At 41.1% G+C, this 19819-nt stretch overlaps 3 protein-coding genes across 6 annotated transcripts; all 3 read right to left on the bottom strand.

The window, feature by feature from the left end:
- Positions 1 to 37: 37 nt before the first annotated feature.
- On the bottom strand, positions 38 to 5233 carry slc8b1 (solute carrier family 8 member B1). Of its 2 annotated transcripts, none has more exons than XM_028413476.1 (15): positions 5017 to 5233; positions 4272 to 4424; positions 3876 to 3928; positions 3488 to 3545; positions 3263 to 3368; positions 3018 to 3185; positions 2272 to 2385; positions 2119 to 2193; positions 1891 to 2021; positions 1671 to 1812; positions 1453 to 1574; positions 1080 to 1233; positions 774 to 854; positions 627 to 694; positions 38 to 556 (listed from the first exon to the last, which is right to left on the bottom strand). In XM_028413476.1, the coding sequence occupies exons 1-15, from the start codon at positions 5041 to 5043 to the stop codon at positions 365 to 367; spliced, it is 1644 nt and encodes a 547-aa protein (XP_028269277.1). In that variant the 5' UTR covers positions 5044 to 5233; the 3' UTR covers positions 38 to 364. The 2 variants fall into 2 exon arrangements, with proteins under 2 accessions (XP_028269277.1, XP_028269278.1); XM_028413477.1 differs by having other exon boundaries at positions 2119 to 2190.
- A 518-nt stretch (positions 5234 to 5751) lies between these two features.
- On the bottom strand, positions 5752 to 10641 carry LOC114440871 (acyl-CoA dehydrogenase family member 11). 2 transcript variants are annotated; one of them, XM_028413473.1, is made up of 15 exons: positions 10603 to 10641; positions 9668 to 9959; positions 9326 to 9549; positions 9119 to 9218; positions 8729 to 8846; positions 8334 to 8476; positions 8087 to 8239; positions 7416 to 7510; positions 7233 to 7332; positions 6998 to 7138; positions 6824 to 6916; positions 6642 to 6749; positions 6368 to 6539; positions 6225 to 6291; positions 5752 to 6134 (listed from the first exon to the last, which is right to left on the bottom strand). In XM_028413473.1, exons 2-15 carry the CDS (start codon positions 9953 to 9955, stop codon positions 6026 to 6028), a joined length of 1911 nt encoding a protein of 636 aa, XP_028269274.1. In that variant the 5' UTR covers positions 9956 to 9959; positions 10603 to 10641; the 3' UTR covers positions 5752 to 6025. The 2 variants fall into 2 exon arrangements, with proteins under 2 accessions (XP_028269274.1, XP_028269275.1); XM_028413474.1 differs by lacking the exon at positions 10603 to 10641 and having other exon boundaries at positions 9677 to 10570.
- A 338-nt stretch (positions 10642 to 10979) lies between these two features.
- morc2 (MORC family CW-type zinc finger 2) lies at positions 10980 to 19447 on the bottom strand. 2 transcript variants are annotated; one of them, XM_028414975.1, is made up of 28 exons: positions 19289 to 19447; positions 18691 to 18833; positions 18346 to 18399; positions 18222 to 18256; positions 18065 to 18133; positions 17856 to 17946; positions 17665 to 17773; positions 17159 to 17318; positions 16932 to 17043; positions 16653 to 16778; positions 16496 to 16575; positions 16330 to 16412; positions 15932 to 16017; positions 15688 to 15828; positions 15451 to 15605; positions 14961 to 15089; positions 14765 to 14870; positions 14486 to 14618; positions 14313 to 14396; positions 13919 to 14158; positions 13573 to 13821; positions 13132 to 13245; positions 12756 to 12813; positions 12541 to 12679; positions 12294 to 12461; positions 12101 to 12194; positions 11797 to 11985; positions 10980 to 11675 (listed from the first exon to the last, which is right to left on the bottom strand). In XM_028414975.1, exons 2-28 carry the CDS (start codon positions 18756 to 18758, stop codon positions 11607 to 11609), a joined length of 3141 nt encoding a protein of 1046 aa, XP_028270776.1. In that variant the 5' UTR covers positions 18759 to 18833; positions 19289 to 19447; the 3' UTR covers positions 10980 to 11606. The 2 variants fall into 2 exon arrangements, with proteins under 2 accessions (XP_028270776.1, XP_028270777.1); XM_028414976.1 differs by lacking the exon at positions 13132 to 13245.
- Positions 19448 to 19819: the final 372 nt, after the last annotated feature.

The following is a 19819-nucleotide window of genomic DNA, read 5'->3' as shown; positions in this document are numbered from 1 at the left end:
TCGTATCAAGTGCAGAAAGAAAGACCAGTATACAAAGTTTAAAAATAAATACTAAACCAAAATAAATTTAATTTCTCAATGGCAGCTTAGGTCAAGGCCATTAACATTTTCATTTACAGCTCATATATTACACATTTCTGCAACCAGTGCTGTCTCTGGACTCCAGTAAGCACAAAGAAGTTGGTGAGTGAAGGCACAGTGTGATTAGATTGAGCTCTCCCTGAGCAGACTTAGCTTGTCATTAATTCTCTCCATGGCTGCACAAGCCAACCACAGGATGTAGATGGCCTCTTTGATTCTCATATAGACAGTGCATTAACAAATGGCTCCATTGTCATTTCTCAGACTGGCTGAAGCATCAGGGTTAAACAGTGTGAATCTTACCAAACTCTGTAAGAAGTGCAATGAGAAGGAAGATGGCATAAAAGATGAGGAGAAAGATCCCATAGGTCCGACCCAAGTGGAAGCGGCACAGTGGCACGATGACAAAGGAAAGGGCCAAAGATAAACCAAGAGATCCTGCAAGAATCCATGTCAGCAACCCCCCTGACTCAAACTGTGAAAGAGAAAAACACATCATCTTCACACTGTTTCATCAACAGCATCACATGATTTGAGGAGAGTACCTGCACATCAGATTGTGTTGTGTGAATCATCTGCACCAGACAACCCAGCCCCACACCGAACAGCATGTCTGAAGGAAGTACAGTCAAGGACCCATCACTTAATCTGTCTTACATATGATGTAACACGCACATGCAGAATAAGGATACTGAAAATGATGCCTCCAAAGCAGGCAGCTATGGCCATCCGTGGGTAACCCTGCCGGGCGATGGTGATGTCAGAAAAACAGTCTAAAAGAGAAGAAGACAAAGACACCCATTTTAACCCATAAGAACCCACACCCCTTTTTCCTTAAAGGAAAATTATGGGGGAGATAGCACAGACTAAATAGACCCCAAAGAACACATTTCTGAATTTTTTTCGTTCTCTTTCTGGTGCTAGAATTTTAATTACATATTACACATATTAGTACAGATCTATATTTGTATGAGTTAAATTAGAATATCAAATATCACCTCCTATGCTGTTGCCCCAGGCCAGGAGAGTCAAACCAAGCACAGTGTTGCTGAGACTCAGCACCACTCCGAGCATATGCAGAAGACTGACCACTTCAGAGGCTGCAGCACTAATCAGGACTGCACTCACCACAAAGCCCAGAAGAGCGAAGAGCTGGAGAGGAAAAACAGAATCAGAATCACATGTGGGCTAAACATATTACAACATCATGGCAACAAAAACACAGTTCTAATGTTAATTATGACAAAGACATGTATGTTTAGTCATGTTGGTAAGATAAAATGTCTCGACATCATCCAATTATGAAATGTTGTCTAATTTCTTCAAATTATGTTGAAAGTCAGAAATATGAATTTCTGGGGTTGTACTTACTGGATGATATTTGGGAGGACCGTCATTGGTGGTTGTGCAGAAAACAATAGCAGACAGAAAAAGTCCCAGTAGAAAAATGAGCAGCCAGAGAGGAAACTGTCCTTGGATCATATATTGTCCATCTGCACATTGGTGGAAGCATAATAATTTAACCACTCACTGCATTTAATTTTGCCTATAATATGTCAGTCTTCCTTTATAAAGAATGATGCACTTACATTTTCCAGACTGGAATGTGAGCACACACACCAGCGGAGCAGTGATTAGATGGAGGCAGTTTAATGGGCGTCTCCAGTTTTTGTCTTCTTTGTCAGGGTCCACTACAGGGACACAGAGCAGCAGCAGCACCTCTAAAGGTGTCTGAAAGAACAGAAATCACAGGATAAGCTATTTCACAAGCTGCACAGGAATTTTCACTGTTTTGACTTGCATAAACACCTTGAGCACTTTAAGGACTCTCCAGCCCCATGATTTCCTTCTCCACTTCCTGTGGTCCACTGGATTCAGAGAGCTCAGCAGGATCTGACTTGTTGTCTCAGAGTATGGCAGAAGTGGCCTGTACTCTGACTCTGTGACACAAAGGCACATGGACATTATGATGAAGCAGAAAATTTATTGTGTACGTTTACTTTTATATCATTATGTAGAAGAGTGTTGAGTTCCTACCATACTCGTGGTGGAGAATCCCATCTGTCAGGGGGGCAACTTCATCATCTGATGAGTCAGATGAATGAACCTCAGCTTCAAAGGAGAACAAAAAAGCGTATCGTTAATGTGGAACTTTTAAGAAATATTTGTTGCTGTGTCTGTGTATCTAACCTGGAACATGTGAAATATTCTGGACGCTTGTGTTCACTGAATATTTCTGCCGTTTGTAGATGTATGAGCTGATTATAACAGTCAGTACGTACACCACATAGAGGCCCAGGTACCCTGGAATTAAAAAACAGAAATACAGCAGGATGAGCATTGGAGAGAAAAACACTGTAGTCTATAGAGTGTGAGGGCATGATGAGCATTTGATTTTTCTGCATTATTTCTAGTTTTTGTTTACCTCACATTCAAGTCTCCTTAACCCGACAAACATGACCTCACATGAACATTAGTTGTAAATGAGGTGAGATTTCTTTATTTTTAGAGTTTCAAACTGTGTGACACCACTCACTAAGACTTCACAGAACCGAGGACTCACATACACTAACAATATGGCTGTGTGACTCTTTGAACTGCATTCTGGGATTGATTTGATAGAATATACTCTATGTAAGACCGAAGCCTGTATCTTGGCACCACAGGAAATATTTGGCCTATAAAATCACTAAAATTATTGATAGTTTTAATCTGCATCTGGGCTGCACTTTGTACCAAAATATGCTCAACTGATAGAAAATTACACTACACAATTTATTTGTTTAGTGGCAGGAGTACATTCCTGGGTCTTTGCCAATCATGACATAACTTCCTTGACTTGTTGTGTAACCTTAATAGAAATGTAGCATCAAACCAAGTAAAATCACAGTGTAACCAAATAATGTGTGTGTGTGTGAGTGTGTGAGTGTGTGTACCCAGTGTTTCTCCCAGTGTCGTAGTTCCTCTGTAGAGCATGAGGAAAGTCCAGAACACCGCAACCATGTAAAAGATGACGTCACGCAGAAATGGACGGGAGGCGACTGTGAACGGTTTGACCAGCGCTACGCTGCCTGCAACCACTGTGGTGACAAATATGCCAGCCCCTGAAAGCACAGACAGGTTTCCACATATTAAGGCTTGTTTCCTGTATTCATCTTGGAATGTATGTGAGTGTGCTTACCAAATAAAGCTCCAACAGCCAACCCAGCAGTGTGGGGGTGTGAGAATGCTGCCATGGCACTGAAGATGTCAGGAGATCCATTACCAAGAGCCAGAAAGGTCACACCCTTAGGACAGAAGTCAAGGAATCTATTCAAACAACATAACAACACTGACATGTTGAGAAAGAAGCAGCAAAGTGAGCATGTGCAGGGGGTGTTCAGAGGATGGATAACAAAAAGGATACAGCCACGTTGTGTGTGAGGTGTAGGCTGGACGAGATGGCCGACAGGTTGGGACAGAAACTAGTGAGAAAAAAAAAAACAAACGACCTGATAAGAAATACAAAGTGTAATATCAGAACATCCATTAAATTATTAAAAATAATGCTTCTGCACTGCACTTGTGTGTAACATGATGGGGTAGAAATACAGAACAAACTGCTTCCTCTGAGGAAATCTCACAATCTTACAACTCAAGTGAGACAATAAAAAATTCTCTAGTCATGTGACTCTTCTTCATGTGACTACTAAGCGGACCTCACAGTGCAGTCTGCACACGTGGCCCTTTCACTTTCCATAGCTTAAAGTATGGACACATAAAGAGGGGCAGCGTGACACATAAGAGACACTCACAACTTTGATGCAGCCAGTCCAAGAATGACGAATAAAAATAACAGCCATACAACCTGTGGAGAAGCAGAAGAAAGTGAAGTCACACACAAAGACGTGCCCTCTTTAATACTTTAACTAACTATAACTATTTTTACTCTGATTAACAGGGCACTGGTTGAGCACGCTGTTCCTACTGCTCCTCATTTGGTTTTCCCGAGCATGTAAGGTCTCACATTTAGCTTAAGAAGGAACTGAAAAAAATCTCATAAAAATCCTTTATCTAGCAAACTGTGAGATGACATTATATCAGAAGTTCTTAGTTCTCCCTCGAACAACTTCCTCCTGACATCATCTGGTGCTGAGCTGCAGAGTTTCATGATGAGGCTTCACACAGACACAGCAACATGCAGGTCTTACGCAGAGAGTGATGGTCAGAGGTGTGAGGTTGGGAGGTAGCAGACAGAAGGCCACGGAAAGGTAGTTGACGAAGCCATCTTCCATGTTACAGTCTGGTGTGTTCTTCACAAATGCACAGCGGTCTGCAGCACTGTGATTCATCACAAGGTCACACTGCACACACAAACATCGCTTTTACTTTATCAGAATGGCTCAAACATCAGGGGATTTGATGATTTTGAGCATCTTCAGCGTTACAATCATTTTTTCCATCAAAGATAAAAAATATTTACGTGTTAAAATTTCAAAGTAAACATGCAAAAATGGTATTAAAAACATAATGAGTCAGAATAAAGCATTCACCACTAACCACATCAGATATCAACTGAAACCATAAATGTTTTAAAGAAGTTCAGATCCTCACTCTGCTTGTATTAAATGAAGCACATGCTGGTAATCCACTGCTTGGTGTTTGGGGCTACGGGCAGGACATCAGCCTGTTTGATCAATTTAATAAAATTCTACATTTGTCATGTAAAAAAATATTTTGTTCTTCATCTGTATTATTGTCTGAAAGTGGGGGAAAGACCTACACTGGATTGTTTCTGAGGTTCAAACTTTGTCCTGCTGTTAGAACAAACATGTCAACAATTGACCAAACTAAACTTCATTCAGACTTCAGACTTCCTGCATTCTGTGACAGCTGGAAAAACCTGTCGACAACCTGCTGAATCCAGCGCACAGATATTTGAAAACTCTCACAGACCTCATCGCTGTTGGTTGCAGACATCATGGCTAGTGTTGTATTTGGGCGTGCTCGGTTAATCCGAAGCCCGCCTGGTTCCTGGGGAGCAGGGAGGCCGAGGCGACCTGCTGGTGACAGGCCAACACCAGCAAAAGTGTCAAAGAAGCACCAAAAGACCTGATCGACTTTATCCTGGAGCCGCGTCCATTCTGGTGGTGCGTTAACGGGTCTGTGTCAGCTGGTTCACCGCTGCAATCCGGACGTGTCAATTTACATGTTCCCCGGTAACATACATAAAGAAAACAAAAAACGCACGTCGATTTTTTTTTTCTGGCTGTAGCTTCACGGTCACGTCTATGACTTGTTTTTGAGCCTGTCCTGTACGTAGTGTTTACTCAGATTCAATATTCCTGAACATTGTGTACACCTTCTCCTGAAACTCCACCTACTGTAGACCGTGCCGCGTTCATGGACACCTCGTAAATTCTCTAAGTGTGCATCAAATCAACAGTACTGCATTTATAATGTAACATTTCGTAGAAGAAATCAAGAAAATGGCCAATTCTCAAAACAGCCATCAAACAGTTATACACTTACATATTCCTCATGCATCAATATAAAATGTCTTCAGTGTTGTAGGTGCTTTGCTGCTCCATTCCTCCTGCTTCTGACCTCATTTATCAGTAGATGATATTTGTCTTTAAGTCTGTGAGATGATCATGAGACGTCATACTGCAAAAACTGCCAATGGGTGGTTCTATATTTGTTATTTATTCAAACATACACAATATAAAAATACTTACATATTATCACATAACACAAAGATGCTTAACATGAAAGAACTACACTGTATTAGAAAAGGCATTCTCAGTTTCATTGATGTGCTTATTCAGGCCTGGATTTTCATTTGTGTAAAACATGAACAATCATACACAAAATGGAAAAAATGTGGGATTTACAGTAACTCTCTGTGGCTTCATGTTAGACTGATGCTAAGCAAAGGCAGATCAAGCCATACATGTATCTGTATTTAATAATTCTGGTCAAAGACCAGTGCAGCGTCCAGCTGTGGAGTGCTGGATTCATAGCAGCCTCTTCCCTGTTTGGTTGCCACAGGACACAGATCCTGTTCACACCACCTAATAGAGAAAAAAAACACATATATGACGAATTAAAGCATGTATACCTCTTTAAAGTGAGAAAAAAAAATGAATCTGTATTTTTTTAACCTGAGAGCTGTATAGGCGTCACATGGAGAAGCTCCTTTCCAACAGGCATGATCAATGAGAAGAGAACCTATGAAAAGAGAAGGAGGGTCATTTTATTTATTTATGTGTGTGTGCATGTGTGTGTGTGTGTGTGTGTGTGGTACCAATGTAGATGCGAGCCAAGCTGAATGCCAGGTCTCTGGCTGCCAGTTCCAGGTAGTCAGGTGACTTGGTAGCGGCTTCCTGAACAAATGCCTGCAGCTCAGAGAGAGCTTTGTTGACTGCTTTCACCGCTGGGGCCATTGAGGAAACACCTGAGGCACTCGCAAGCAGGGTCTACAAGGAGATAACAACAAGCGCGCCTGACATTCCTGTTGAGCTCTGTCATGAATTACACTTTTTAAACTTGCTCGACAGGATCTGTTCTTGACCTCATACCTGAGTATGGGTGAAGTAAGCGTGGAGAACCATTCCAGAGCTACGAGCCACACAGCGCAGCACATCCAGAGACAAAACATTTGTTGTCCCCTCCCATATACTTAAAACCTGCGAGAGAAAGAGACATATAAGCATGAGAAGGTTCAACAAAACATTAATGAGGCTGCTGGTGTTGACCTCACCTGTGCATCACGAAGTAGTCCTGGCAACCCAGTATCCTCAATGTAGCCCTGGCCACCAAAGCTTTCCAAACCCTCCGACACCACAGCCACCGCCTGACACAAATAAAACATCACGAACTACAGTCAAAACAGGCAGATTGTGAGTTTCCTCTCACACTTGTACAAGTTGTGCACCTGCTTCCCAGTGTATAGTTTGACCACAGGTGTCAGCAGACGTAGGAGGTGTGTATCAAGCTGGGTTGCTACACCGTTTTCTTCTCGTCCTAGCAGGCGACACACATCCATCACCAGTAGAAAGGCCCCACGAGTCTCCACCTGTCCATGTCAGAAGTAAGTGTTTGTGTGAGGCATGCTGTGAAACACTGTGTTGTTTTGCATCGTGTGAATTTTGCAGTTCCTTCCAGCTCACCTCCATCCTAGCAAGAGTCTGCATGTGCAGTGGGTGGTCTTTAAGAAGCTTTCCAAAGGCAGTGCGGCGAGTGGCATAGTCACGAGCTAACTGGAGCACCCTGTGAATACACTTATTATTACCTCGGCTACAATGTGATTTAGGAAATTTTTGGAATGTTCAGTAGTAGAAGTAGTATCCTGCCTTCTCATTGCGGCTGCTGCAGAGACGCTGTTGTGGATCCTGGTTATGGTTAGCATGTTAGCGATGGAGGCCACACCTCTACCTTCCTCTGAGAGCTGTTGTCAAAGAAAAGATGTCAAAAATGTAGAAATAGTTTTTTCTTTAGCCCAACCACATCCTGGAAAAGGTTCTAAAACCTGAATAATATCAGCAAATCCCCCACAATGCATTGCAGAAAAACACATGTAAATACATAATTTTCATTTAAGAATTCAGTTCCTCTTCATCTCTCTGTACAGCATTTTTCTGTTTTTTGTTGACTGATAAGTCTGAATAACTTATTCTGGCTCACAGCCCATATTAATTCACTGGAAGCCATTCACAGCTCATAATCTCAAACAAACTGAGTGTATATTACTGTATCTACCTGGCTACTGCTGCTGCCAACTAAGTGACCTAAATCTTTGAAATCACTGGTACAGCACAAATTGTTTGACATTGGCTACTGTTCCTGTGTCCTTCTCTTGTTATGGCGGACTGGTAAACCAGATTACTGTGAATTAACACCAGAAGCTTCACTATACAATAAACAAAGCTGTTTGTGGTCTTGGTTGTAAGAAAGCCTTTGACTTGATCTACATAAAAATAGTTTATCATTAGTGCAACGAACAATCCCTGTGTGTATAACTAACCCTGTATGCTGGCAGGCCATCCAGCAATAACTCTGCAGTCGGCATCTGTCGCGTTCCCAACTTGTCCTTCAGCCTCTGAACCTCTATACCTCTAAGTCTTCCATTCTCATCTCGACTCACCTCTGCGTAAAAAAGAGACAAACCCTTGCTACCCTGTGGGATACAAAAAAGACACATGTACATAGTGGAATAACCCTCCAAGTCATTCCAAGTGTGTAGTGACAGATGTCAGACGTGTCAGCAGTACTGGTGTGGTTGTTCCCATCTGGTTTTGCACTCTGGCCAGAGTAAGAGTCATGTCTGCATCTGTGGCTGACGTGAACCATTTGAAGCCATGTAGTCTGTAAGAGCCGTCTGTTTGGGGAATAGCTACCGTCTCAGTGCCACTGGCTGAGGACAATGAGAGGCAAACACATGAAACATTACAATAGTTACTCTTGTTCTGCTTGACAAAGCCAAAAAAACATAAGCCTTTGTGTGGGTATTTGAACAAATAGTTTCCACCACAGTTAACTCATGTGACAATAAAGTACTATGCCATGAGTTTTGTATCATTTCAAATGCACAAAGTGCTCAATGTTGCCCCGCAGCCTTTTAGTCAAGGATAAATGAGATATTACATCATGCAGGACACATACTGACCCACATCAGATCCTCCCTGTCTCTCAGTCATCCACTGTCCAGACGTCCAGAAACGTTCAGGCTGACGAGTCGTCAAATGACTGTAGGCTTCTTCTACTGGCCATGAAACACCTATGGACTTCACATGGAAAACCAGAACATCAGTCACTCTGCTTGTAAGATAAAAACTGCTCATCCATACATTGGGATGAATCCGCTTAACCTTAAATCTTGGGTTACATTCAGCATGCTCAGTAATCTTAAAATGTATTGTAATCCATAAAACAGATGAATGTGCAGCCAGGAACTTTTTCAACCTCTGAAAGCTACTCTCTACTGTGTTCATTTGCAAGTTCAACACCCTGTGGACAGAGCTACTAAGAACAAACCTTTCCTTTTAGTTTGCTGTACCTGGATGACTTTTGCTGCCCCATCAGTCATGGCCAGAGGACAGGTGTAGAGACCCGACGAGGGAGAGAAAATGTACAACTTGCTCATCTGATAGACACGACTGAAAGACACAAAATATGTCCAGTTAGAAACACACTTGTTGAAACTGTAACTGAACGCATGTATGACACAAGTTAAACTTTAAAAGGAAGTGCAATACTTCCTAACCTCCACTGTCCAAATGATCTCTCATAGCCGATGGCAACCAGTCCTTCCTGTGCTGATAGGTCCTTCATGCGTTTCCAGGCTGGAGAGGTCACAATGTGGTCCACTCTGCAACCCCAGGGATCATAGTGTAGTAGTCGTGGAGGGGTGACCTCACACTCCCTACCCCAACCATCCACCTCTTCTGCCACACGCTCCCCAAATGCACATAAATCTGAGAAAACGGCCTGCGAACAGCAATGGTACAATTATTCACAGTATGAACAAGAAATAAGTGTTTGTAGTTGGAAAAATTAATACGATTATTTATTTAGATAATAAGAAGACTGTGGAGCTAATGCACACCCTGTTCACCTCATGGGGCAAGTGTCTCCTCAGGTATCCTCTGAGCAAGCTATCCTCAAGAAATGGGTTTTTCAGCACTGGCCTTTCCTGAAAGAAAGAGCCTATCCTGGCTCTGGTGAATGGCAGGGTGCCTGCTGCCTCCCACAGTTGTTCTTCATCAGATCTTCTGGTGCCAGGTTCAGCCACACTGGCTGACCTGCTGTGGATGAGCAGCTGAGGAACACCACACCAGGACCTGTGGCAGCCTTCGGCCACATGCCGCTTCAGGAGGGCTGAGCATACCAACATGGCTCTGAAGAGTCAACACAATGCCATGAGTGGAAGCCTCCAACAGATGGCAGCTGAATCAAGGTATTGGTCAACTACAGGGTTACTTTGACAGCACAGTTTATGTTCACAGATGTTACATAAGTGGATTATATCAGCATACAGCTTTTATGTGTTTAATCATTGTGGAATGACTGTCAGTGGCATTTTTGATTGACACTGTTATGCCATAGTTATTGATTCTGGTTAACATTCTTTTATACATTTAACACAAAAAAACAAGTGTTTTTGTTTGTGTGTATCTGCAGAACTTAAATATAATGTAACATGACCTGACTAGCTTAGGTACAGTATGGCGACTACAAAAATGGATCAAAGTTCATTTAGGACCTTGCACTTTTAGTTTAGATAATACCACTGTTACTGTTGTCACTTTACATTTAAATCATTGTCTAAAACTCAATACAAACATACATTTGCTATTTTAACTGTTCGTCATACTCGTTCGTGCGTATTTTTCAGCACAGCGACAGCGTTTTAAAGACGCTCTGTCCGCTTTATTTGCAGAGCTCTTTTGTAAGTTTGCACTGAAAAGTCCCACAATTCTTTTTTATCTTTAGGTCAAACGTAAAAGCTTCACGGATGTAAAAGACGAGTAGCATACTTACCTCAACAGTCCAGGCAGTGTTTACACTAACAGCGCGAACTTCCGCTTTCAAAATAAAAGTCCGTTCCGATGTATGTGAATGAAACAGTCGTGTGCCATCATAAGCCCAACAGTGGCAAGTATTACAAATCAGACAAGTAATTACACTAAATATTTACCACACTTATGCCAGTAAAAAGACTGGTATCAAGAAGTGCTTTCCACCCAGATGTGAAATAATTTATATCAAACATAAATCACACAACTAACATTGCTCTGATTTACTTTTGAATCTATTAATGGAATGGGAAACACTTAAATTACAAAGAACAATAATATCAAAAGGTAACTTTTCACACAACCAACACTTTCTTATTTACAACATTCAGACACAAAACGTGTTGCTGAACCGGTTTTATTGTCCTAACTGTCAAAATAATGCTTTGTTCCAATCAGAACATAAAGACTAAAGCATGCACCAATTATTAAAACATTTACATAACATGTTAAAATAACCCAAATGTTAAAGATTAACCCTGCTTTGCTAAGGGGGAAAGATAATGGGCAACACTTAAGTGTTTTTAGTGTACAAAAATAAAAGTTGCTGTTTTATTACAGGCTGCTGTTCAGAGCACAGATTAGCTTCATTCTTGTATCAACTTGTTTGTCCATGTTCTGATCAGACAATGGATGAAAAACAGTTTGTCACAACTGCCTATATAAAAGTGAGCATACATTGTATTAAACATACATAGTTGGAGGATAAGAGGTCTTAAACATTAACAAATACCAGCAGGTATACAACAAAAGACTAAAATGAAAAAAACACAGGCCAGCAAACTACACAACAATGTAAAAATCAACAGTATAACAATCTTATTTAACAAGTAGAGGGATAATAATGAAAACATCCCCATGCAAAAGCATGAGTCCCCAGAAGTTGTCAGTCAGTAGTGGCTGGATTGACAACCGACAGTCTGTTAATGTCCATGTCATCTTCTCTTATGTTTCTCTTTTCTGGCTTCTTCAGTCACCCTTGGTAAGGAGGTCTTCGATGTAGGCATCAAGTTCATCGTCTGTGTTTATATCAATGTCCTAAAATTGTGAAGAAAACGTATTTACCACATGTGTGTGTGTTGATCAGTTCACACCTCCTAAAAAGGTTGTTCCATCCAGCATTAATAACATGTGTGTGTTACAGACTGAGTAGTCTTACCTCTTGTACTTTCTGCAGAAGTGCTACTATGTTTGTTCGTAGCTTCTGCAGTTTTTCATCTGCCTCCCTCAGTTTGACCTCTGTGCTGCTGTTCTTCTCTTCGACAGCTTTGGCCCTGGCATCAGCTCTGCTCTGGTACGAATTGCACAAAGACTGGAGACCCAACTCATACTGCTGGAAATACTCTTTCTAAAGGAAGAGTAAAAAACCATTCAGTACAAAAAGCTGAATGCTTCAATGCTGCATTTTGTTTTGTATTTAGATTAATCTTTAATCCAAGGGTTGATACAGTGAATCATCTCACCAAAGGAAAAGCCACCAACTCTTCAGCTGTCATGCTGTTTACATCGTCCTTTGGGATCCGAAATGCAGGAGGGAAGAAGTAACGCAGCATTGTCCTGGTATAGTGAAAAGAAAAGTGAAAACACCACAGCAATTCAGAAAATACACGCCCCGTGTACAGAGCATTCAGCAGTAGTTTATTGTAACCAGCTCACCTCAGCATAGTGACCAGGCTGTCGGTCACTTCTCGACTGGTTCCTGGTTGAGTAGTGTCTGGCTCCATGGGTGCCGGCCCCTTCTCGATCTCCTGCTGGGTATCAGGTGACTGAGAGAGAGGAGATGGTGGCCGCATCAACCTGACCTCATCGCTACCTTTAAAAACCCTTGACAGAGGCAAAAATACATACAGGATATTACTGGCATATCAGAGTAATTTTAGAATGCCACAGTGCAGACACTTACCATCTGTCTTTAGGAGTGGATCGGGGTACATAGTCAAATTTGACTTTCCAGCGAACACTCTGTTTATTTGCCTCAACAGAAATGACTTTGCCTGTGTACCACTCCTTATTGACACGTACTTCAACCAGCAGACCCTTATCTGTGGAAAAACAGAGTATGTCATTTTTTTTGTGTGTGTAGGTAAATTGTTAGCAAGGAGCAGATGATCCTCTTACCTTTCTGAGCATTTTTTACATCATGCTCTGGTTCCTGCTGTGGAGCTTTCTCTGGTGCCTGCACAAAAAAAATACGTATTAGCATAATGTCACAAACAGAACTGTTTCACTGACAAGAAGAAAATGAATTTAGATTATAGCTATTGGCAGCGTTTCTGATGAAAGTGGTAGAAGTCCCAAAGAGATTGCAGGTGTTGAGAGTCATGCTTAGTTAAAGAAAACTGTTAAGGAAATGATTTCTTTAATTTCACAAGGTTTGTTAGAAAACAGAATGTTAATATGAAAACACGTGTGGTGAACTAATTGTTAGAAGCTGTGAGAACAGATGCAGCCCAGCTGTATTCAAGGGTAGACAAGAGAGGCCCAGTTCAGCTACCTTTCCTTTAGCCACATGCTGTTGCGTGGAAATGGATGTATGAGCAGAGGTTGCTGTAGCAGATGTCTGCTGTGTAGGAGTAGATACTCCTTTCCTCTGAGAGCGTGTGTTAACCTGCAAGGTCAGGTGCAGGTTTAGGAACGTATATAATTGCACCTGTGTATTACATATCCTTGTTTTCTTAACCTCATGAACATTACATTGACTTCAGAGTCTCACATATTATTAATCCTAATCCTAGAACTAATTTCCTATATGACAGTGAAGGAAGGACATCAAGGGAAAACTCTACACTTCAAGCATGTTGCACATTGCATCACACCTAAACTGCTCTTATGTGCTGGTAATTGTGCTGCCCACATTCTACAGGATGCTTCAATCTCAACCCATTTTTGTCCCAGTGAAATATATGATAATCTGTGAACTACACTATACGTTTACCTCATCCAACTTGCCACGTTTGGCAGGTGTAGCCTTCTCTACCACTTTACTACGGTTATTGGCAGCCGCAGCCATCTTGGATTTCTTTGTCTGTGGTTCTTCTTCACTCTCCTCTTCACTGTTCTCTTCTTCTTCTCCTTCTTCTTCTTCTTCCTCCTCCTCCTCATCCTCCTCCTCGTCTTCCTGCTGTATTATTCTCTTGCGCTGTCCAGCAGCTGCTGGTTTTGCAGGTGAGGCTTTGGTAGATGCCTAAGTAAGAAAAACAGTATGAGTCAGGTTTGCAGTTTAACTTATACATGCAGGCAATTAAATAGTATATTTTCAGTCTAGTAATTATATAACCCACCCGTGAGGTGCGGCTTGTTGGTGGCGTTTTGGCGGTAGCTTTAGGTGCAGGTTTTGCAGCGGGTGTGGGAGTCTTTGCTGCAGCTCTGGACTTAGATGGTTCAACTGGTGGAGTTGGGGGAGCAGGTGTTCGGGTGGGGCGCTGAGAGGCTGTACGTGATGAAGGGGCACTTGGGGCATTTTTGAGGTGAGCTGGGAGTGGAGGGGAGCGTGGGCGTGACCTCTCAGAAGATCTAGTTGCCTGAGTCGGTAACAGATAAAAAGATGGTACAGCAAACATGTTGGTACAGTAATCAAAATAAGAAATACTTCATTAATTAAATTAAACTGAAGAGCAGAACTGTCAAGACATTAATAAGAATATACAAACATTTTCAAATATGAGGAACGTATACCTGAGAGGAGCCCCCTGTTGGTTTCATGCTGACCTCCAAAGGTAGTTTTTTCACATCTGCTGCAGATTTGATGGTGTTGGTTTTCTTATATGAGAAAATAACACATTTAGTCTGTGGCATTTAAAACAAGACAGTGACAAAAAGAGACTAACAACAAGCAATGGATGAGATACCTGCATGGACTCTAGTTTCTCCTGCTGCTGTTTGATTTTCTCTGCTAGCTCTTTCTGTTTGTCTTCAGCTGTTTGTTTGTCTTTCTTCAAAACACCACATGGCAAATTCTGTTTCTGTTCAGAAGCATCACACCTAAAAGCACAATCACACAGTTCACTCTAAAAGCTTTAAAAATAGCAACAAGATCATATGTTACTTGGACAATTCAGCTAATGTAAAGACCTGAATTGTAACTTCATTCATACTGTGTATCTAATAGAATATCACTATGTCTCTACCTGTCCTGGGTGCTGTCAGGGTTCATGAGGCACACCCAGCTGTCTGGGTAGCGTTTGTCTACTGCATCCATCTGGAAAGGTAGTGTTCTCCACTTTAAACATTTATCTAAAAAGAATACACAGAATCACAATGTAAGTGTTTTACAGTGGGTCACTTTGTTGGGATACAGTCTGTGAGCATGGACCTGTAACTCACCACATTGGATAGTAAGTGGTATTTCCATTGCACGACGTCTCTTGTATCTCAACTCTGTTGATGGAGGTGCAGACCAGCTGGCAGACAGATACCCAAACTCGTCCCAGAATTTGACAATACCTTTCTGAGCTAAAAAAAAAACATACAGATATCACTGCATTTTTTAAAGCTAAATATAATAGATCATTAAATTAGGTTCTGAAGCAGAGAACTTAGGCACATCTCTAGCTTAAACATTAGACTGTCTCTGTTGCTTCCTCTGTTGGTGCCTGACTCATTGATTTCCTGAATTTCTATATCAAATAATATGAGAATACAAAAAATTATTCTGCTACTAGACAATTAAAAGTGGGTAAATAAAGTGGGTTAATATGCAAGGATAGTTATACTGTATTCAGCACTGTCTCTCTGACAAGACACAAAAAAAGTATTCATAACACAGTTCTTATCGTTTTCTACTGTGCCAGTCACATAAAGCTGGCAAACTTACCAATGTTGGTGTCCTTCCAGTACTGAGCTAAATGTTCTCCCATGGATTTCAATAAATGTCGATACTCTTTAGCATCTGCAAAGTCTTGTTTGTTATGAGTTGGCTCCAGTACTAAATATGGAACATCTACTACTCCAACCACACCACCACATGCCCTAAAACACAAACATTGTTGTTAAAACCTTTTAACGGAATCACTTATAGTGGCTTTTTACTGTCTTTATGTTTTTTACTTACATGCCTCCTTCCAGCTGAGGCCCTGTCTTTTCATACATCTTAATGAGACGAGAGCAGTTGTACACAAACATGCCATCCAGGTCCCTCTGTTCAATGTTCAGTCCAAATATAAAATTCAGCTCCTTAGGTTCCTTTAATGCTCTGTGGAACAACACAAGGGGGTTCAGTTTCTAAATTGCTAAACGATGGGACGATGAAAAGTATGCATCCATAAGTAGGATGTTATGGAGTTTTGAAATCATACTTCTGTTTGGCTTCGAGAATCCGTTTTTTCATATCAGCATCTCGACGAAGCATCATAGCAGAGTCTTGAACCTTTCTCAGAATTGCCTACCAGAACAAAAAACAAATCAACGAAAAAAACTTGCACTTAAAACACTGCTTCTTCACAAGCACTGATGCAAAACACAGCTTATATTCATGCTTTATTTATTATTCACATATCGCAGATATACTTGAGGTATTTTCTTATTCTATTGTAAGTATGGTAGTTCTTGTGTTTCCTTACCTTCCATGTCTCAGGTAAAGCATTTTGCCATGCTCGCATGTTTCGATTTGTTATACAATCAATGTGTCTAATACTTTGATTACATAGACACAAACAAGTAAGTATTTAACAAATTAACCATATCTTTGACTTACCCGTGAATCTTTTGACAGATCCTCTCCTAATCTGGCCTCCAAAGCTATGCGCTTGCTATCTGCCTCTCTGGCCTTCTCGTCCGCTAAAACACAAATAACAGAATTGTCAGGGTAAAAAACTAAAGCTAAAATTTGCATTAAGAGAATGAACACACCACAGACTCACCAATCTTAGCAAGGTGATCTGCTTTTTTGACTTCTTGCTCAGCACGGGTTTTGAAACGAGTTGACGAGTATTTATAAACCCTTTTTACAAAACAAAAATGCCAATGAAAACCAGTCACTGAAATGAATCTGTAAGACATTGTGCATTGTTATTATACCTTGGTTTGTAAAGACAGCAGGAAAGTCTTTTGGTCCTGACTTTGTGTCCTTGGATAAAAATCCTCATGCGTGGGTCGATGTACAAAACAGCAGCATATGCCCTGAAGGACCTTCTCTCTGGCTTCCTGTGTATAAGGAGGATGTTCCCATTTACAGTGACAATATTTCTGACCAGTACAATCAACATTGAATAAACTATTAGTGAGTACCGTAGCTCTATTGATAAATAGCTTAATCAAGTCACTTTTTAAATCACACAAAGTAAAGACCATACTAACACTCCTTCAACAGGAGTCCCAGCCATCAGTACATCCTGGTGATCCGTCTCTAAATCCAGCTCTGGCTCTCCATTGTCCATTAGCTTCAAATTATAGACGATCACAAGGGTACCTATAATACAAAACAGCAACATGTGATCCCAACACTAAAACTCATAGAACTTGTTGAATTGATGAACATCACTAGAATACTGTCTTTACAAGGAGGTGTGCACTCCCATGCTTACCACTGCTGCTTTCTATCTTGTTGAACTGTTCCATCAGCTGCTGTTCGTTTTTAAAAGGTGAATATTTGAAGATGAGTTCTGTCTCTGTAGCATACTTCTCTGGATCAGACGTCAGTGGCTCCTTGGTCTTCAGATCCCATGAGGGAAGAGGCACTATCACCTGCAGCAAAACAATCCATTTGTTGTGGAAACAGCTGTTTTACCTCAGATAGATGTCATAATGTCAGAAATTTGTTGCAAAACCACATAGTTTGTATTCCACAATATGCTGCCCAGAAATCATTTTAAAAATGAATAGAATGAATGGAGACGTTGGTTGTAACAAGTACTTCTGTTTACATTAAATTTGCAGCCGATAAATGACTTTTTATGTCACCAACAACACATATCAAATAACAACATCTTTTTAATTGTGCACAGATCCCCTTTAGCACTAATGTCATCTGTTTGTTTACATTAAGTGCAGTATAGCTTTATCTCAGCTGACATCTCAGCTCTCAGCTGACCTCATCAAGTCCCTCCTCTTCGTGGAAAGTCCTTGAAAGGAACAAGCAGGTCAGTGTGCTGTCCTTTTTTGTGAACAAAATGAAGTCTTTTCCAATTCGCATAGAGCCCCTGTGGAAACAGACACATTCAGATTGTATGTTTGCTGAAAAACTTGTTTACCCACATAGTCAGAAGTGGATGAAGAACCTACGATTTCAGTCCATTTCCATACTGGCCAATCTGGGTGGACTCAGGTGACCGTTTACTTGACTTTCCAAATTGAATCACATGTGTTGCCTCATCTAATAGAGGAAGAGTGTATGACACAAAGAATATATAAATCATAGCAATAACAAATAGAAATTTGAACTTAACATTCGCTTTAGTAAGTTATTTCTGTTGTAGCTGTGTAACACTTACTAGGGTCCATTCCAGTACCATCATCCAGAAAACAGAGTATTGAGCCACCTCGCAGCTCTGGCCTTTTTTCTGTCAGAAAAACAGGAAGGCAGATGTTGAAAGTTATGAATGAGTGTATATGCTTTGTTGTGTGAAATTGTGTAAATGACACACAAACCTGTGTAGATGTCTATGCGTGTGGCATTGGCATCTCTGTGAAAGAAATTAATCAACTGTGAGACCAGATATCCTAGCTGCATAATTTGTTCAACAATTTCAGTGCCACAGTTTCACATATGTACCTTGAATTGTCCACAAGCTCTGCCAAGGCACCAAAGAGGAACTCATGGGTTGTGCTGAAAATAAACCACTAATGCCATTAATAATTATCAAAACATGCAGGTCAGAGGCGGAAAACGTCAGAACATCCGTATGTAGGTTATATTTTCTGTGTGAGTTGTTATCCCGTCATAAAACCTGTATTGTCACAAGTTTATAGAAAACCACAGTAACAACAATAAAGTACACACAAACCAAAATAAATATTTCAATTCTAAAATCTGCCTTTCTTTTCTGGCCTTTGATTGTAACAACGTTGTGATCCTGGGTAACAGGAGGATTGTAATGTACAGAAAGGCGGTACTCACGAATTTGTGTGCAGGTATTCAAAGGTGAGCTGAGCCCTGCTCAGGTTGCTGTAGCTCGTGTAGGCCATGGCCGCTCACAAGTATTTCCGGTCTCTTGTTTGTTTTCTTCTTGACCAACTTAGTTTTAGTCCAAAACTTTCAATCTAAAAGAGAAAGAACGCTATCACTAGTCGTTACTCACCTACATGCCCTGCATGCCTCATTTTATACACTCTGGTCACAGTATAACATTAAGGGCTGTCGACTTTTTACAAGTCTTCCTGCAGGTAAATGTACAACTAAGTACCACATGGGCGGCCTGCTGGGCAACAACATGTTATGAAAGATTGCCTTGAAGCACGGGGATACTTATGAAGACTGGCGTGCATTCGTGCAGCAGCCAGTTCCAGACCGAGCCCAGAATCAGTGAAATAAGCCCAAATCTAGAGATGACATAAACATTTCAGATGCTATGCAGCACTTTATACTAACATTTCAGTTAGGCTAACATTGCTAGCTAGCGGTCCTTGGCGTCTTCTAAAGAATGTCTAAGGCAGAGGTAGCTTGCTAGCTTTACTCAGTATAGCACCTGACGTTAGCAGTTTTAAGTCATTTTTACCGAGTTTGTGAAGCGTTTCCATGTGATGAGTAGTCTCACGCTTGTATAATAATCATTCCAAGAGAGGAAATACTTTGGGTCGTTACGTTTTTTATTTCCTTGACACGAAACATACTCTCAGGCCGCGAAAAATCCAACCACTTCGACGTTAATGGTTGGGTTGCTGTATTCTGCACATATCCCGCCTCTGGCTTTCTACACCTAACCAATAGGACGGCACCATATAAAGATTCTAAACGGTGATTGGAGGAGAGACCTTGTTACGTAGACGACGCGACATACCGGTGCATCGGTCCATGGAGGCGCTCCAATTCATTAAATTTCCAGTCCTGATCAATTCTGTATGAATAATAAAATGACAGCTACGGGTAGTGATATCACAATGGTGTTTATGCAGTGACCTGTGTGTATGCGTGAGCTGCAGGCAGTGAGTGCAGAAAGAGACTTTCTGAACCTCATGTTATTAGTTGGATTGCTGCAAGGCAATCCGAATCTGTTCGGGGAGAGTGTCGGGTCATTCTTCCATTAAGA

Source organism: Parambassis ranga, chromosome 9 (assembly GCF_900634625.1).
Source record: "Parambassis ranga chromosome 9, fParRan2.1, whole genome shotgun sequence".
In the NCBI taxonomy this organism is placed as follows: domain Eukaryota; kingdom Metazoa; phylum Chordata; class Actinopteri; family Ambassidae; genus Parambassis; species Parambassis ranga.
The sequence above is the reverse complement of the archived record's forward strand: the minus strand, read 5'-3'. Positions and strand labels throughout refer to the sequence as shown.

Bases quoted from the DNA above. Each gene is read 5' to 3' on its own strand.
- slc8b1 (XM_028413476.1), bottom strand. From the start codon at position 5,043: ATGATGTCTGCAACCAACAGCGATGAG. The intron at 4,425-5,016 runs GTCTGTGAGAGT...TTGTGTGTGCAG, and splicing joins CTGCAACCAACAGCGATGAG to TGTGACCTTGTGATGAATCA. The intron at 2,194-2,271 runs GTTAGATACACA...TCTCCTTTGAAG, and splicing joins GAATATTTCACATGTTCCAG to CTGAGGTTCATTCATCTGAC.
- LOC114440871 (XM_028413473.1), bottom strand. From the start codon at position 9,955: ATGTTGGTATGCTCAGCCCTCCTGAAGCGGCATGTGGCCGAAGGCTGC. The intron at 8,847-9,118 runs GTACAGCAAACT...TTCCATGTGAAG, and splicing joins GGGCAGCAAAAGTCATCCAG to TCCATAGGTGTTTCATGGCC. The intron at 8,240-8,333 runs GTACTGCTGACA...TGTATCCCACAG, and splicing joins AGATGGGAACAACCACACCA to GGTAGCAAGGGTTTGTCTCT.
- morc2 (XM_028414975.1), bottom strand. From the start codon at position 18,758: ATGGCCTACACGAGCTACAGCAACCTGAGCAGGGCTCAGCTCACCTTT. The intron at 18,134-18,221 runs GTTTGTGTGTCA...TTTTTCTGACAG, and splicing joins ACGCATAGACATCTACACAG to AAAAAAGGCCAGAGCTGCGA. The intron at 13,246-13,572 runs GTAAACGTATAG...CTGACCTTGCAG, and splicing joins AACGTGGCAAGTTGGATGAG to GTTAACACACGCTCTCAGAG.